The sequence below is a fragment of the Nelumbo nucifera genome, chromosome 1 (genome assembly GCF_055504915.1).
Source record: "Nelumbo nucifera cultivar China Antique chromosome 1, China Antique-T2T, whole genome shotgun sequence".
In the NCBI taxonomy this organism is placed as follows: Eukaryota; Viridiplantae; Streptophyta; class Magnoliopsida; order Proteales; family Nelumbonaceae; genus Nelumbo; species Nelumbo nucifera.
This window is the reverse complement of record NC_142649.1, coordinates 154,642,241-154,660,751: the sequence shown is the minus strand read 5'-3', so window position 1 is coordinate 154,660,751 and position 18,511 is coordinate 154,642,241. Positions and strand designations below refer to the sequence as shown.

The following is an 18,511-nucleotide window of genomic DNA, read 5'->3' as shown; positions in this document are numbered from 1 at the left end:
ATGGGCCCAGAATAAGGCCCACAACAGAGAGAAACATAACATAACATAACATGAACTAACTGTCTATGGGCCATTCGGCCCATCTTCTCTACACTCCCCCTCAAGCTGAGCATAGATGTTAATCATGCCCAGCTTGCCAGTGTCATGTTGAAGCCTTGCCTTGGAAATGCCCTTGGTGAGAAAATCTGCCAGTTGTCCGTCAGAAGTAATGAATGGAAGACACACTTCACCGGAGGAGACTCTTTCACGAATAAAGTGTCTATCAACCTCAATATGTTTGGTTCTATCATGTTGTACCGGGTTGTGAGCAATGTTGATGGCAGCCTGATTATCACAGTACAACATCATGGGTTTGTCATGATCTACCCCAAGTTCTTCCATTAATGACCTTAACCACAACAATTCCGAGACTCCATGTGCCATGGCTCTATATTCTGCTTCGGCGGAGGATCGAGCCACAACTGTTTGTTTCTTACTCCTCCAAGAGACAACATTACCAGCCACTAGACTGCAATACCCTGAAGTAGATCTTCTATCATCAATATTTCTAGCCCAATCAGCATCCGTATAGGCTTCGAGTTTCAGATGACCATGTTTGGCAAATAGAATTCCTTTTCCTGGAGAGCCTTTCAGATAGCACAAAATCCGTTCTGCTGCTGCCATATGGGTATCTCTAGGAGCATGCATGAACTGGCTAATGCAACTGACAGCATACGCAATATCTGGCCGAGTCATGCACAGGTACAAAAGCTTCCCAAGAAGTCTCTGAAAGACCCCTTTGTCTTCCAACAAAGTTCCATCCGAAGCTGAAAGTTTGTGACTCATATCAAGGGGAGTTGCAGCTGGTCTTGCACCCAATTTTCCAGTTTCAGACAACAAATCAAGGACATATTTCCTCTGGGAAATAAGAATCCCATCCCTGGATCTGGCAACTTCTATGCCAAGGAAATATCTCAACTCCCCCAGATCCTTAATCTCAAATTCTGTACGGAGGAAAGACTTAAGGCCCAGAATGCCTGAGACATCATCACCAGTCACTATAATGTCATCAACATACACAATGAGATACACTGCTAGAGACCCACTTTTCTTCACAAAAAGAGTATGATCTGACTGTGTCTGAACATAGCCGAATTTAACAAGTGCAGCTCTAAATCTCTCAAACCAGGCTCTAGGAGATTGTTTGAGGCCATAAAGAGATTTCTTCAGTTTACATACCTTTCCTTGCATATCTTTCCCATACATTCCTGGAGGAAGACACATGTAGACCTCCTCATGTTAGTCACCATTCAGAAATGCATTCTTTACATCTAACTGATAGAGAGGCCAATCAAAGTGAGATGCCAGAGATAAAAGAACCCTTACAGATGTCATCTTAGCAACAGGGGCAAAAGTCTCCAGATAGTCAATCCCATATGTCTGTGTGTAGCCCTTTGCAACAAGTCTGGCCTTGTACCTCTCAATAGTCCCATCTGCCCTGTATTTAATGGTAAAAACCCACTTGCATCCAACTGGATCCTTCCCTTCAGGCAAATCCACCACCTCCCAAGTACCATTTTCATGTAGAGCATCCATTTCAGCCTGCATGGCATCTCTCCATGCTGGAATCCCAAGAGCTTCTGATACAGACCTAGGAATGTGGTTAGAAGCAACTGAAGAGAGGTAGGCACAATATGAAGGGGAAAGTAGGTCATAAGAAAGGTGTTTGGAAATGCAGTGTGCAGTACACTTCCGCTTTCCTTTCCTAACTGCAATGGGGACATCAAGATCTGGGAAGGGGGATTCCAAGGGAGCTGAAGCAGTACCTGGTATCTCATCTGTGATTGGGAGGGTATGAGCCTCATCTGTTGTAAGGGAAACCACTTGCTCATTCCTGGATCTCTGCCTCTAATACACTTTGGGATTATGGGTAGGACGAGGAGGTAAAGAAATAGGAGCACTAGGACAAGAGGAATGGAGTGGCTGATCCTCCGTCGATTCATTTTGTGAGGATACAGATTTGTCAGGAGACTGAACTGGGACAGGAAGGGGAAGAGCAAAAACTTGTGACAGACTCTCCCCCTGTTGACAATGTCCTTCTTGAGGGGAACCATAAAAAGGAGAAGGTTCATCAAAGGTAACATCCATAGAGACATGTCTGGTGCCAGTCTTTGGATCAAAACAACAATAACCCTTTTGTGTGGGGGAGTAACCGAGAAAGATGCATTTGTGGCTTTTGGTTCAAACTTGTGTCTCTGCACACTTGGAATGTGAACATAACAGGTACAACCAAACACACGAAGAGGAATTGGGAAGAGATCCTTATCTGGATGAAGAAGACTGAAGGGGGATTTAAACCCTAAAACCCTGGATGGCATACGGTTTATGAGATAGGTAGCAGTAAGTACAGCATCACCCCAAAATCTTGTGGGAACATGTGAGGCAAATAAAAGGCTCCTTGCAACTTCAACAATATGTCTATTTTTTCTCTCAGCAACTCCATTTTGTTCAGGGGTTCTAACACAGGAGCTTTGGTGAATAACCCCCATGTCAGAGAGATACAAGGATAGGCTCTTCTCAAAATACTCTTTTGCATTGTCAGATCTGAAAACCTTAATTCTGGTACCAAATTGAGTCAAAATAAGCTCATGAAATTGCCTCACAAGTCTCGGGACTTCATCTCGGGATTTCATTAAGTATATCCAAGTGAATCTAGAAAAGTCATCAATAAACAGGATAAAGTATTTGTAGCCCCCCATAGAGGATAAGTGGTAAGGCCCCCACACATTAGAGTGTACAATATGAAAAAGAAAAGAGGATCTTTTATTGCTCACAGGGTAATTTTTTCTACAATGCTTTGACAACTGACATGACTCACAACTGAGACTGGACACACTGACTCCCTTAAACAGTTTAGGAAGCAAATGACTTAAAGCAGAAAAAGGTAAATGACCCAACCGACAATGACTCAACATAATTTGACTGACAGACTCTGAAGAAGTAGAACCGAAAGCAGCATTCTTGGGATGATCAAAGCATTGGCCAGGGGTGTCGAGCAAGTATATTCCATTCGCTTCATGGCCACTCCCAATCACCTTCCGAGACTTCAGGTCCTGAAACACACAGTGAGAAGGGAAAAAGGTTACACAACAATTCAATGACTTGGTCAAGCTACTTACAGATAACAAGTTGGTATTTAACTTTGGTACATGAAGAGTGGAAGATAAAAGTAAAGAGTCTGTAGGCTTGATAGTTCCCTTGCCAGAAATGGGGGCAAGAGAACCATCAGCTAAGGTGATTTTGTCACGACCAGGAAGCAAATCATATGACACAAACAAAGTGGAAAGGTTGGTCATGTGATCAGAAGCACCTGAGTCAATGATCCAAGGGGTCTTGGGTTTACCTGAGGTAGATGCATGGTTAGCAGAAGCCCTTATACCTGAGTGAGCAAATGCAGTGGTGGCTGGACTTTCAGAAGGGTTGGATGATGAAGTTACACCTTCAAGCTGGCTGATCATCCTTCCAAACTTCTCATAATCAGCTTTCATGGCTGCCAATTGTGCACTTGCAGACTCAAACTCTGTATCTGTACTTGTGGCTGTATGTGCACTTCCTGTCTTTCTACTGTCATTCTTCTTCTGGAATCGGATAGGGACAAGACTGGGATGCAATTTCCAGCACTTGTCCTTAGTGTGTTTCGGCTTCTTGCAATATTCACACACTACCTCCTTCTTTCCTGTGCCACTGGGGGCTCCTGTAACCCCTTTGGGTTTGATTCCCATATTTGCAAAATGATCATTGATACTGACCCCTTGAACCTGCACTTGCCTCCTGCTTTCTTCACTGCTGACCAAGGCATATGCTTGAGACAATGAAACATCTTCCTTGGACAAGATGTTTTGCTTTGTAATGTCATATTCAGAATTCAGTCCTGTCAAGAACTCAAAGACCCTATTCCTTTCAACCAATTTCCTATATGTTTCAGCATCCTTAAGGGTATCCCATGTCACGGCCTCTATCAAATCAATCTCTTGCCATATAGATTTTAGGGCTGAGAAGTATGCTGCAAGTGACTTCTCCCCCTGTCTTAGATTCTTCACATCACTTCTTAGTTTGTAAGCTCTGGCAACATTCAACTTCTGGGAGTAAGTTTCTGCAACACTATCCCAGATTTCTTTAGCCGAGTTCATCCACAGGTAATGTTGGCTAATCTGTGGCTGCATTGAGTTCACAAGCCACCCAATCACTGTGTAATTCTCCTGCACCCATTTCTCATAAGAGGGATCCTCCTCTGGGGGAGCTTTCTTGCTCCTAGAGATAAACCCCCACTTTCCTCTACTGCAAATATGAATTTTTACGGATTGTGACCAGGCCAAATAATTGGTTCCATCCAGTTTAACTGTAGTTACAGCCAACAAGGAATCAGTTGTAGTTCCCAAATTATGTCCATATTCAGCAGTGCTCTTGTTCTCAATTTCTGAGAAGTCCATTATGTAACAACTTCAATTAGGGTTTTGGCAGGCCCTTAAAAGTGATCTGATTTCAAGGAACTCAGATTGAGTTGAACAATAGCAAACACAACAACACACAAAACTCAGTTCAGAACTGACAGCCGTGAGAACCAAGTTCGGTGGCAGCACTTTCAAAGAGGAGAAACCTTGATTCAGCCTTCAAGAAAAAAGTAGTAGGCCTCCAAACAATATGTATTCTTGGTTCCCAACAATAATTTCCCAAGGAGAACAAAGAAAAACAGTCCACAGTACCTAAGAGGACTTTTTACAAACACTATGTATGCAACAGTCAACACTTCACTGTTAACAAGCAGAAATCACTTCAAGAACACTTTGTCTAAGTCCAAGAAGCAGCTGAACTAAAGTAGAGGCTTGTACCACTTAATTTAGATCAGTTTTTAGCAGTTTGGAAGCCCAATAACAGCCGAACCACACTTCCAGAATAACCCAGAAATCAGTCCAGCAACAGTGGGCCGAATGGAGGTGTGCTTTGAATGCTTTAACAGTCCTCCCAAATAACAAAAATAACTCAGCAAAGAACTGAGAAAACAACTTACAGTATCTCTGGTTTGAACTTCAAACCAGGCCGAACACTTTCTCTGAGCTAGCTTCGAAATCTAGCTTCGGAATCCCTTTTCTCTGATTTCAAATCAGGCTGAAAAACTTGCTCTCTGATTCCTCCTGGTCACCGAACCCTTCTCCAAGTGTATAGAAACTTGGGCACCCTCCAATGACCTCCAAGAACCAGGCGGATGACTGTAAACTTCAGCCCTAGAACCTCCTCATGTAGTTGGCTGAACTAGAACCACATGAGGGACACGCCAAGCAATAGCCCGCTCTGATACCAAGTTGAAAAACAGCCCACTTGATGTGTGGAACTGTTTGAGATTAGATGCAAACCAGAAAAGAGAACAAACAAGAGAAGTAGAGAAGAAAGAGCTGGCGGCAATGAGTGTTAGAGAGTAAGAGGTTCGAACATAACTTCTCTCTAACACTCTAAACATCTTATTAATAAGTTAATCTTTGACAAATTACAGAGAGGCCCTTGAGAGAGCAGGAAAATACAAAAAAACAGAATAATACAGAGTATGGGCCCAGAATAAGGCCCACAACAGAGAGAAACATAACATAACATAACATAACATGAACTAACTGTCTATGGGCCATTCGGCCCATCTTCTCTACATGTCACATTTGTAGAAATCTTCTCTAAAGCTGTTGTATAATTTTTTATTTGTTTTCTAGTGCGGTGAGTGGATGAGTTCTTACTAGTCAAGAGGTTTTTTGCCTGTATCTGCAAGATAACTGTGTTTAAATGGGCAATTCAAAGATATTTTAATTCCAAATGTTCAGCAAATTCTTTTACTTGGTGTTGTGAGTTTGACAATGTGAAACATGGCTATATCAGGCAGAAGTTAAAGATAAACAAAATTTGGGAAGGCTTGTAAGTGATCCTTTTAATATAGTTGCAGCCCTACATCTTGATTGCATAAAAGGGATGGCTTTTCAAGTCAATAATAATCACATCAAAGTTTTAGTGCTTTATCCTGTTGTGGTTTATGTAGATATCATTCTTGTAAGTTATATTTACATAGGAAGTTTTATATATGCCTGTTGGTGTGCAATTCAGAATTGTGAAATTAAAGTGTCAGCATCTATATTTCCTAGTCACTGGCTGATATGAACTCATTGCTTTAATAGGTTAAATCCTGAGAGGATAGGTGGTGACTTCAAGCAAGAAGTTCAGGTAAGCCCAACAACATTAAGTTCAATGATCACATTAAATACTATTTCTGGATCTTGTGAATGCTTAATAATGAATACTGTTCATTTCATTTTCTTGATATAGTGGATTGTGCTGCTTGTTTCAGGTGCACAGTGGTTTCTTAAGTGCATATGATTCAGTGAGGAATAGGATTATGTCACTTATAAAGCTGTCAATTGGATTTCCGTAAGTCATGCTTCCATGTTAAATTCATCTTAAGCATAAACCTTAGATTCTAGTATTGAATGCAAGGAATGATGCATATGCACCCAGTTTTGGATATTGTGGAAGGGATTTGAGTTATCTACTGCATTTGGTTTCCACTACCTAAACTCTTCCGACTTTGTGTGTGGTTTTGTTTTTTTTTTCTTCAGTTTCTGTTAGCTTTTCTGCTGTGTTATTTGTTCTGGGTTTGGTTGTATGGCTTTGGCCTCTTCCTCTTTTCTTAATGAGTATCCTTTCTACCAAAAAAAACCTCTTCCAACTTCCGACTTTAACACATTATTTACATATTTGAAATTTCTTTAATGCCTTATTTCTTGGATGAGAAACAGATGAAAGAAGCATTTTTTTCCTCAAAAAAAAAAATCTATATGTTTCAAGTGTACTTAAATACTCTAGTACTGTATCCAAAGATCATTCTTTTATTTCTTTTGTTTGCTTCTCTATTTGTCCCTTTTTAGGATGTTCTCCTAATTGCATATTAGTTACATTAGGCATCCCATATATGTTGAGTGTTCAATTTTCTCCCTTTAGGGGAACCTAGAGGTGCTGATTACTAGGTTTATGGATAGAAAAATTATTAGATTAGGCTTTTGGAGTGTAAGACCATGGTTTGAAATTTTGATATTTATAGACTATCAGGATGTATAGATGGGGAAATTTGGGGAATATTTCACCAATTTTGATAAGATATTTAGAAAACCTAAAGAAATCACGGAAATTTTCTAAGAACATGGAATTTGTTAAAACTTAATGAAATTGTCAGGAAAATTGTGATTTCACATTTAAGGCTTAGAAAGCCATAGAAAACAACTGTATATATCAAAAAATATATTATTAAAAGACTAAAACAGTATCTCTCTACTTCTCCCTTGTAGTCTCTTAGCCATCTCCTCTTCTCTACATATGTAACTCATTTTCCATCTTGACTTTTGTCTCTTTTGCTACTCTATGTTTTGATTAAATTGAGAATTACCCTTTTTTAGTTGAATGTATTTTTTTTTCATTTTCTTTTGTATTATGGTTATTTAGTAAGTTGATCAAATCAGAATCGTAAGCCAATCATCCAATAACCAAATCCTGTTTGTTCTTTTAGGAAAAAAATTTCACAAATTCGATGATTTTAACAAAATATTAGAAAGTTTTAAAGGTTTCTAAAATTTTAAATCTTAAGTATAGTTTATTAATGAAATCTGAAATGCCAATATATTGTTAGTGTATTGGAGATGTTAGGAAAGAACGATTCTTGGAATATTTTGTATCACCCCTAGCGAAATATGAAGGTTTTGGGGATATTTTTCCAAATATTGTTGATATTCTGAACCAAGACTAATCCATGAGGCAATCCTAGAGAAGTAGTTATGGATTTTGGGAATAGAACACCAAGGACCAAACTCTTAGGGGGAGTGGTGGTAGAGAAATATGCCTCATGCAATTTTGGATGGGACCCTTATGCTAGCTACTTTCTCATATGGTGTTAGTGCATGTATTAGAAACAATTAAAGAATGACATGCATCAGACTTAGTTTCTGGATATTATTAAATGGATGTGGGGAATTGAAATCAGATTTTGGGAAGATTTTTGGTTCTCAGATGGAAATATTTTCATAATTTGCTTCCGGCTATATGGGTTGTAGAGACTAGAGAATAGCTATGGAGTTTTTTCTTTTTTTTTATCAGCAAATAAGACTTTTATTAATTTTTTGTTGGTTAGTTATTATTTACTTATGAAGGGCATAGTAGTCATTTTACAAGACTGTAAGTCAAGGTATATATTGAATAGAACAGCATGATGGCTGAGTGCTTTTTTTCCTCCTCAAAAATTTCTTCCTTTCTTCTCTTATTCTCTTCTCTCTTTTACATAGTTTTCAAGGTGTGGCTAGGTGAAGGGGGCGCCTTGTCACCTAGTTACCTAGGTGATGGATTTTTAATAAAAAACATATATCCTAGGGTAGTTCTATAGGTTCCATAACCATATTTCCTTGATAGTTATCCTTAATTTTCATAAGAAAAGTATAAACTTCATGTTGAAGTATGGAAAATCAACATATTCATGAGAAGGAAAGGAAGAAAGAAAAGAAAATTCAAAAAATATAGAGGGTGAGCCCCTATTTTTGTTATAGGAAAAGAAGAAAAGAAAAGGTGAAAGAAGAAAATGTGTTGATTAAAAAAAACTTTAAGTTCTTATTGATTCAGGATTTGAAGTTTTTGAGGGTTCAATACAGCAATTAGAAATGCCTATGTTGATTAAACCCTAACAAATAAGAAAATAATAAAAAGAAAACACACAAAATCAACATTTCAGTTTAATAATATCTATTTTAATAATCTAAAAAAAATTAAGAATATAAAAGTATTTTATAACACAGCATACAAAACTACTTGGCGGTTAGGCCCGGCGTGCCTCCAAGCGCTTGCCTAGGGTGCCTTGACAACTATGCTCTTTTATTTACTACTCATCCTTTAGAATTTCTCAGAGAAAGTTCACACGTTGGTATCAGATCCTACCCCTATGTCTCATGTTTGAATCATAGAAAGGGCTACCTACTACCAGAGTAAAAGCCTCCATGGAAAAGGGTACCTACCTCTAGAGTTAGAGCTGCCAGGAAAAGGGCTACTTGTTGCTAGAGTGAGACTGTTTGTTTCTAAGAGTGAGAGCTGTTGAGACATTGGCTGTGGAGTGTGGTAGTATATTATGGTCCTAATGGTTAAATGGTTTGGCTTGATGCATTCCAACAGTCCTAGGGCTTTTGGTGTATTGGTTGGGTACATAAGACTTGGTATTGTTGTTTGGTTACTTTACCATTTACCCATTATGGGAGGCAATTGTTATTTCATTTTATTTGTGGATGAATTCTTGAGATGCACATGTCTATAATTGTTTGTAATAAAGATAAGGTTCTTCAACTTATCAAAGATTTTTATAGCATGGTTGAAACCAATTTTGAAAAGAAGCAGATAGTGCTTAAGAATATTTTGAGTAGAAGTTCACATTATACCCAAAGGAGAGGGGTGTTACACATCAATGTAGGAAGGTGAGATTCATCTTATGGATGGTCGAACCATGCCAAATGGTTGGGCGAAATTTCAAAAATTTCTTTCAGCCTTCCAGGAATCGCATTCCCAAGATTTAGAAAATTTGCATTTTTCAAGGATCGCTCTTGCACTGAAACCAGACCAGATTTAAACCAAAATAAAGGGAGAAGTATACCTGATACGGATTCCACAAGTGTAGCTCCCAAAGTGGTAGTTCACGCCCAAATTGAATCCCCAAAACCAGCCTCCATTGAAGATGGCGCAGCTTGGAATGAAGCCAGTTCAACAATGCAGTTTTCAACAAAACTGCAATCCAACTCTTTGGATCGAACAAAGGAGGTGAGCACGAATTATCTCTGATATTTTCTTGCAAAAAACAGAGACTAAACTGATCAAGATCAGTCACAAAAAGGGGAGATCGAATTAGGGTTTCTGGGGCGGCAAGAGTAGAGAGAGAGAACTCAAAGCAGAATGATCTGGAGTAGTTCGATCTCCTCTTCTCTTAAGCCTTAAGGAGCACCGCTCCTAATCAAATTAGGATGTTCCTAATCCAAATCTTTATTTGGATCTGGACTCTATTAGTGGATAGGAGTTATCCTCTTATGACAATGGGTGCACCAAACCCATATTCAAACCCATGTTCGCCCATGTCACATGACTGCTTAAGCTGTAATGTGACATCCTGATTAATCACATTAATCATGGGCCTTAGGCCCATTAAGCAAGTGGCTCACGTCCCAAGATAGTTGCTGGCCCATTTAGGTTCAATTTGTATGGCGTGGGATCCCAACAATGACCTTACATAAGCTTACATGGGTTCGGCCCAGCCTTTGAGAAAAGGCCTAGCCGAATTTACTGTCAAGTACAGTGAACCCCTGAGTCCATCAGTATGGGCTCTTAATGGGCCCAACATTTACAATTAAATGATCCTTGAGTCCAGCCATCCTATGAAGGCCCAAGGATAATGGGCTTAAGTGAGTTATAGCCCATCCGGTAAACAACCCTCAATGGTCTCTTACACCTAACCTCTCAGCCCATAATGACCAAACACTGTCCGACAGGGAAGGACCTCTCCCCTGATTGCAAGGTGCAGTGTTGCACTCTCTGCTTCGATGGGTCCCGGGAATTAAAACCTTTTTGCAAACATTTTTCTTAAAACATAATATATATTATCATATAAATATATTTTGCAAAACAAATCTCAAACACAGTTGAAATCGACTGCCGGCAGTTTTGGTTTCCATCAGAGAGAGTGTAGTCCCGATCATTCACTTTGTTCGACAAAGGGGCTGATCCTGTACTCGACCTTGGTCGTGGAATCTGCTGCGGACCATTGCTTGCTGTTTTTCCAACTAATTGCACAGGACCCCATCGTAAAGATGTAGCCAGATGTAGACTTTCTATCATTTGGGTCTGACTGGAAATCGGCATCAATATACTCGACCATCTGTAGTGAACTACCATCGAAGACAAGACAATATTCTTTAGTCCTCTGTTAGTATTTGAGTATGTTTTTCACAACGGTTCAATGCTTCTATCTTGGGTTTGATTGGTATCTACTTACCACACTCACAGCCTGAGCAATGTCTGGCCAAGTGCACAACATGGCATACATGATACTCCCTACAGTTGAGGCATAGGGAACCCCTCTCATGCCCTCAGTCTCCTTAGGGGTCTTGGGAGACATACCCTTGGAGAGAGTGACTCACAGGGTTCATCTAGATTCTGCTCAAAGTCAAACTGTTTGACCGTAGAGTCAAATCGGATGTTCCAACTTCTGAAAGCTTGCTTCAATCCATAAATTGATCTGTTCAGTTTGCACACCATATGTTCCTGACTAGATGCAACGAAGCCTTGCGGCTGCTGCATATAGATATATCTTCAATAAGATCTCCATTCAGGAACGCGGTTTTGACATCCATATGCCAAATCTCATAATCGTAGTGAACTGCTATAGCTAACAGAATCCGAATGGATTTAAGCATGGCCACAAGCGAAAAGGTTTTCTCATAATCGACTCCTTCTTTCTAAGTGTATCCTTTCGCTACATTGATACCATTAAAAGTTCTTTTACACCTACTTTGATATTAAATGTTTATAGTAAGAGGATTCATATATATTTAGTTCTTCAATGAGTTTGTTGCTTGTTTAGGATTTTTTTTTCTAGTTGTTCATACTTACTATTGTATTAGAAAACTTAACACACCAGTCTTTGTCCACAAACACCTTCAATGATGGTCATGGTCATCAATTCTCTTCAAATTAAAAGGAAGCAATCTTATGGAGGATTACACCTTTTGAGACCTTATGAGGAATTTGGAATGGAAGGAATTGACAAATCTTCAGAAATACTTTTAAGCCTTTGACAGGAATGTGAAAGAATATCAAGTTATCCATTATGGATTGATCTCTTGAACACAGATTCCAAGGAGATGGCAATGATTAACCATAACAAGTGTATCTTTCAAGAAGAGTGCCTTTCCTCAACTTGTTTGGGCATTGGAGGCTTTTATTTCAATTTTAAAAGTTCCTACAGAGTTTAGAGGCATTTAGTAAAATATTTTTAGTAGGGTTTTACTTTCTTTTTATGAATAACTGAAAATCCAAAGAGGGAAATACCTCATGCCAAACCCCACTACACTACAGTCTACAAAGCCACTAAAGTTTGTAGTACTGAAAGAAGGTAGTTGGCATTCGAGTTAGACTATCTGAGTTGGGTTTTTCCTTTATTTTTCTTTGAAATTGTTTCTACTATTCAATATAGAATCTCTTCATTTTCATATTACAAATTTGTTGAATTTTTTATTCCGAACTTGCTGGTCTTCTTTCATATTCCTCTTATTCTGCTCCCTAAAATTTCAACTTGTTTGTTTGCTTTTTTTTTTTTATCTGAAGCCTGATGCATGTTGTAGAATCAAGTAGGCGTCCAGTACTGGTTATAACATTTTTGCATAATATATTATGTCTAAAAGTTGTTCATTTACAGTATTAATGTATTTACTACTAATAAAATGCTCTAAATATGAAAGCAGAACATAATCAATGTCTTTGTTTAAAATTCTAACAAAATAAAAGCATATAAAAATTTGTTTGATTTGTAAATGTTGCATCAGAAACTGGTATCAAAATCAGTGTCTTTTCAAATCCTGAAATGTACCAATTTATTTTGTTGATGATTCTCAAATAAATATGTATGATGGCAGGGATGATGATTCAGAAGTGGTGTCCAAATGGCATATCTATGTAACTGGTCATAGTTTAGGTGGTGCATTAGCTACCCTCCTTGCTCTTGAGCTTTCATCAAGTCAACTAGCAAAGTGAGTTTTATCTATTTATTACTGCATACAGTATATGCATTCTCAGTGATCAAGTAAAGATATGATTCAACTATTTTTTCCTATGGCTGGTTATTATAAGTTTTTCATGCTGGCTATTTGCTGATTGATATATATCAGATATTTGATTATAATTTCATCCCATCTGTTCTCTTTCCTATCTTCATAAAAATCTTTCCATTTTTTTTTCAAATAATATTTCAATTATTATAGTCAATGGACATGCTTCTGGATAGAGCAGAATGGCAGATTAAAAGATCAGGTAATAAGATATCACGTTTGAAAGAAGAGTTACAATCAGAGAAAATAAATCCACAACACAGAATTCCCTTAAAGAAACTGAAACCCACCGCAATGACTATTTTTTTCCTTGAGAGGCCAAATCTTTAAGAGGGCAAGAGGACAGATTGTCATTTGGATGTATTGAAAGACAAAACTGAGTAGAGTTATTTATTATATATATGCTCCCTGTCAATTAGAGCATAGATGTCATGCTCAACTTTGCTAAGGTTCTAGCTTTGACTTCAGGATTCCCTTTGTTGGAGCATTTTCTGTTGGCATTTGGTTTTCAAGAATGGTAAACATGATTCTTGAGAAGATTCTCATTCTCTAATGAAGTGTTTGTGCACCTTAATAGATGATCCTATCATATGCTGATTGAAGATTCAGTTCTTAGACAAGAATCAGGTGGTCATACAATTGGATGGATAATGTTAATCTAAATTCTCAATTACATATTTCTTATATAACTTAACCAAAATCCTATTGTTAATATGTTTATGTAATAAGTATGTTCGTGTTGCATAACACAATTTTATGATTTATCATGGAAATTAGAAAGCAATGGCCATACATATAGTTTATATTTTTCTTAGGGTGTCAATAAAGTTTTATGTTTCTTTGGACTGTATTAGGCGTGGAGCAGTTTCTGTTACTATGTATAACTTTGGATCTCCTAGAGTTGGGAACAGAAGATTTGCAGAAGTTTATAATGAGGTAATTGATAAATGCACTCATACTTCACAAGTTGTGTTACTAAGATGATGCATATGGCAGAGCTTTCTTTCTCACCCATGTTGGCAGCCTTGATTAGATAAACTAGAATGCTTTTAATGCAATCCAAATGCAAATGATTATTTGTTTGGAAAATTGTCTGAACTTTATGTTTTTTATCCATTCTTAGATGTGTGCAAAGTGCACTTTATTACTCCTTGATGCCTTAGTTTTCAAGGCACCAAGGCGAGGCTAGGCGACAGGGGGTGCCTTGTTGCCTAGTTGCCTAGGCGATGTATTTTTTTTAAGTAAAAATCACATATCCAAGGGTAGTTCCCTAGGTTCCATAACCAACTTTCTTTAATAACCATCCGTAATTTTCATAAGAAAATTATAAACTTCATGTTTAAGTCTAGAAAATCAACATGTTTATGAGAAGAAAAAGAAGAAAGGAAAGAAAATTCAAAAAATATAGGGACTGAACCCCTATTTTTGTTATAGGGAAAGAAAAGAAAAGGTGGAAGAAGAAGATGTGGAAGAAGAAATGTGTTGATTAGACAAAATTTTAAGTTCTTCCCTTACTTGTTGGTTCAGATTTTGAAGTCATTGAGGGTTCACTACAGCAGTTAGCAATGTTTGTGTTGATTAAACCCTAACAAATAAGAAAATAATAAAAAGAAATTAGTTTATAAACCCAAAAAATGAATATTTTTCTTTAATAATGTCTATTTTATAATTATAATCTCAAAAAATAACAATATAAAAGTATTTTATTACATAGTATGCAAAACTGCTTGGTGACTAGGCGAGGCGAGCCTCCAAGAGTGCCTTGTCGCCTAAGCGTCACCTTGGCAACTATGCTTGATGCTTCAAGAGGAAGCTGGAGTGCACTTTTTTTTGATAATTTTAGTGATTATATATATAAATGTATATTATTTTATATTAAACATAAAAGTCTTAAGTTTCATTTTAACATATAAATAAATATTTATGAATTGAAATGTGTCAACACTTCAGTCAATTCAAGGATTTATGAATTGAAGCTGGAGTGCACTTGATATTATTATTATTATTATTATTATTATTATTGTTATTATTATTATTATTATTATTATTATTATTATTATTATTATTATGCGTTAAAAGGATTTTCTTACTGTTTTATTGTTCTATCTCTTTGCTTGAATTCCTCGTGTTAAAGTGTTATTATCAGTCAGAAGATATATAGAATATGCTGCAGAAGTCATCTGTTGCCTAAATTTAGAAGGGGGAATTTGACAAACTTTTTATTCCTTCTAAACCCTTTTGAATTTTTATTCTATTCCCTCTCTCTCTCTCTCTGTGCTTTATCTCACACGCATACGCAGACATAGACCTTTTATTTGGTTCTTCTACTCTTCCATTTAAATCACTTTTAAATTTCTTTATTTCTTTTCCTTTCCATCTTTAAGGTATTCTTCATATTCTTTGGACATGCATTTTTTCCTTTCTTCTCCAAACCCCATCTCTTATGCATTGCCATGCCAGATTGCTAGTTCTAATATAAACCTTCCATTGCTAATTCAACAATTACTGTTACGCAATATCATAGAGCCTCTCTTAACTTTACTTGAGGTTGTGTTATTGAAGTCATATATAATAGTCAAGAACAAGAACTGGTAAGATATTTTCAAGTGTTTAAAATATCAAGAGAACAATGAAAACTTGAACCAACAAAAATGAAAAATCTTAGGAAAAGATTCTGATGGTAGGAATTTTAGTAATTTCATAAGCTCTTGCTTGAAACTGCTCTTCTTAGTTAGACTTTAGACTCTTTACATTGGGGAAAGATGAGTGGAGCTATTAGAGCTAATGATTTTTAATTTCTTGTCTAATCATTTAGCAAGCTGCCTAGTAATCTTAGGCTTGTCTTATAGTGGCCTGAACTCACGACCTAATTTTGGTTTTTTGATTGACATCCCTAGCTTGCAAACGTCCTGATAACTTCTCCCATTTATGATAATAAAATGGGATGGCCCTACTGTTCCTCTGAGCACATACTTCACTTTGGGATAAGGGAATGATACAAGAATAAAAAATCATGTAAACAATGGTGAAGAAAAGTTATGTGGGGGTTGTTAGGGCCTTGCAATTTGACCTGGGAGGGTTTCTTTGGATAAAAGTTTAGCAAAGCTTAGAACTTTTAAAAGTTTGAAATCTTGATATCTTAAGATTGGGAGTGCCATTTGGACAGGACTAGTACCACCTAAGATTCAAGTCTTTTGTTTGGAGGTCTTCCATAATAAGATCAATACCTGTGGCAACCTTCAAAGGAGGAAGCTTACTTGTGTATCTCTCCATGTGTGTATTCCTGTGCAAAGAAAATGGTGGAAGTACTTTCCACCTAGTAATCTCTTCTAATTATGTGTCTGCTATAGTCTGCTATATGGGGATTCTTTTTGTTCTTTTCGGATGCAAGTGGTCTCCTCCCAGTGACTTTAGCAGCTTCTTTGGTTCTTCATTCTTCTTCCAAACTAGAAAGAGAGGCAAGATTATGTGGAGATGCATGAGAGCTGCGGTGATTTGGTGTGTTTAGGAAGAAAAAAACGTAAGAATATTCAAAGATAAGGTGGGCATCGAAGATACCATTGAAAACATATCTATCAAGGTGGCACATTGGGTCAAGACCTTGGAAAAATTTAATCCATTTACAACTGAAGACATCCTAAGAAATTGGAAGGAGGTGGCTGAAATGTCCTTGGCTAGAGGTGATGTATTAGTTAGATGGAGCTCACCACCTAAAGCATTTATGAAGTATTAAGCAAGAGAAATCAAGGTAGAAGAAGGAGAAGAGAAGGGTAGAGAGTACAGAGAACTGAGAAGAGAGGAAAGTTTTAGGGGTTCAAAAGCAGAAATAAAAACATAAAATTACAAGAGTGCCCTTGTGGCACAAACTAATAGAATTACAACACAAAGGTTAATTTGGTTGGCTGCAGTCTTGAAAATCCGGGCCCTGCTGGAGTGGGGGGAATGTTTTGAAATTGGGAAGGAAACGTATTAACTCTATACTCTGGGACAGTTTTAATTGGAAACTCAACTAGGGCTTTGCTACTTGGGTGGTATTAGAAGAATTAAGATGGGCAAGAGTGCTGACTTATGGAAATCTCATAATTGAAGGAGATTCGTGTGTTGGAGTTGGGTGGCTGAAGGAAAATAAGGAGGGTCCTTGATGGTACAGGCATGCATTAAGATAATCACAGAGTTAACAGCCTTTGCTACTTGGGTACAACATTGCACTAATGGGTTGGCTGATAATTTGGTGAAAGAAGGGGAATTAAGAAATCAGATGCTCTTGGGGTGAGTATAATGAATTCAGAATAGGTGGTTAACCAAGGCTAGCGACCTTGAAGGGAATGTAGATAAACATTTTGTACTCTTCAATTTTTCATCTCAATAAAATTCAGAACTGTTGCACTCAAAAAAAATCTTATGGTTGGGAACGAATCTCTTAAAAAGGTTTTGTAGGTATGTTTAAAATGAAAAACTAAGGGGGTGTTCTATGACTGTTTTTTTTATTTTAATTTGTTTCTGAAACCGCCACATCAGTAAAAAAAAAACAAAAACATGTTCTTGAACTGTTTTTCTGTTTTGAGAAGCCGAAAGAAGATGATTTGTCTCAAAAAACAATTCATGTTTTTGAAACCATCAAAATAATGGTAAAAAAAACAAATTTTTAATAAGATATTATGTGATTTATGAAACGTGATTATTAACTATCCAGATGAAAACATGTTCTTTAAACCAGAAATTCAGAAAAATGTTTTGGGTTTCAGTTTTGGAAACAAAAACACATATGACCAAGAACATTTTCTGTGTTTATGTATTAAGACCGAATTTGTTTTTAAACAAGATGGTTTTGATTTGCTTTTGAAACTTGCAACAAGAAAAACAATTCACATTGACAAACACCCCCTAAAGGGGTAAAACTGATAAGAGGTGGTTTTTACCCAGTGTAGAGTGAGATGTTTCAGAGAGAGATTCTCTCTCTTTGGGCATATGTGGAATTCAATGAAATTAATAAAAATAGAGAAAGAAGTTACATTTTTTTTTTCAAAAAAATGGTAAGGAGTTGTTTTAATGGTTCAGACTAGTCCTGTTCCGAGAAAGAGAGAGAGAGAAGAAGAAGAAGAAGAAGAAGAAGAAGAAGCTGTCAAACTAGAGAGATTAACCATACTAGTTGACCATAATCTCTATTATAATATAATTAGAGTACAAGGTCAAATATGCCCCTACTTAAGTATGGGACAAGTGAACTAAAAAAGTTAAAACATAATTGCCACATCATCACATAATGAAAAGACTAATCTACCCTTACTTGACCAACTCTAACAAGAGTGAAGAGTTTGTTTTACCTTTTTTTGGAAAAAAAGAGCGAGGAGTTTACTTGGGATATAGGAATGGGTGATTCAGGTTAAGTGATGTACTATAAATGAAGATAAAGTTTCTGGAATGCTGGAAGATTTCAGACTTGCAGGAGGATAACAAACTAGAAGAGAGAAAGTAGAGAGAAGAGAGAGAACTAGGGATTCTAGTTAACACAGAGGAAAAACACTGAAGACAGATTACAGTATCAAGAAATGACTTTCAGTTCACTCTCTATCCAAAATGTGTATTCGAAAACATATTTTAAG

The 18,511-nt window shown here is 37.2% G+C and overlaps 1 protein-coding gene across 6 annotated transcripts in view; it reads left to right on the top strand.

The window, feature by feature from the left end:
• LOC104602867 (putative triglyceride lipase) overlaps positions 1–18,511 on the top strand; it is a 171,590-nt gene that overhangs the window by 75,215 nt on the left and 77,864 nt on the right. For all 6 annotated transcript variants that reach the window (XR_016080435.1, XR_016080436.1, XR_016080437.1 and 3 more), the window contains exons 11-14: positions 6,192–6,237; positions 6,362–6,441; positions 12,717–12,830; positions 13,763–13,844. Coding sequence is in view for 3 of the 6 variants with exons in the window: in XM_088894798.1 (XP_088750924.1) it covers positions 6,192–6,237; positions 6,362–6,441; positions 12,717–12,830; positions 13,763–13,844 (322 nt within the window). In the remaining 3 variants the exon portion in view is untranslated. The remainder of the gene's footprint in view (positions 1–6,191; positions 6,238–6,361; positions 6,442–12,716; positions 12,831–13,762; positions 13,845–18,511) is intronic.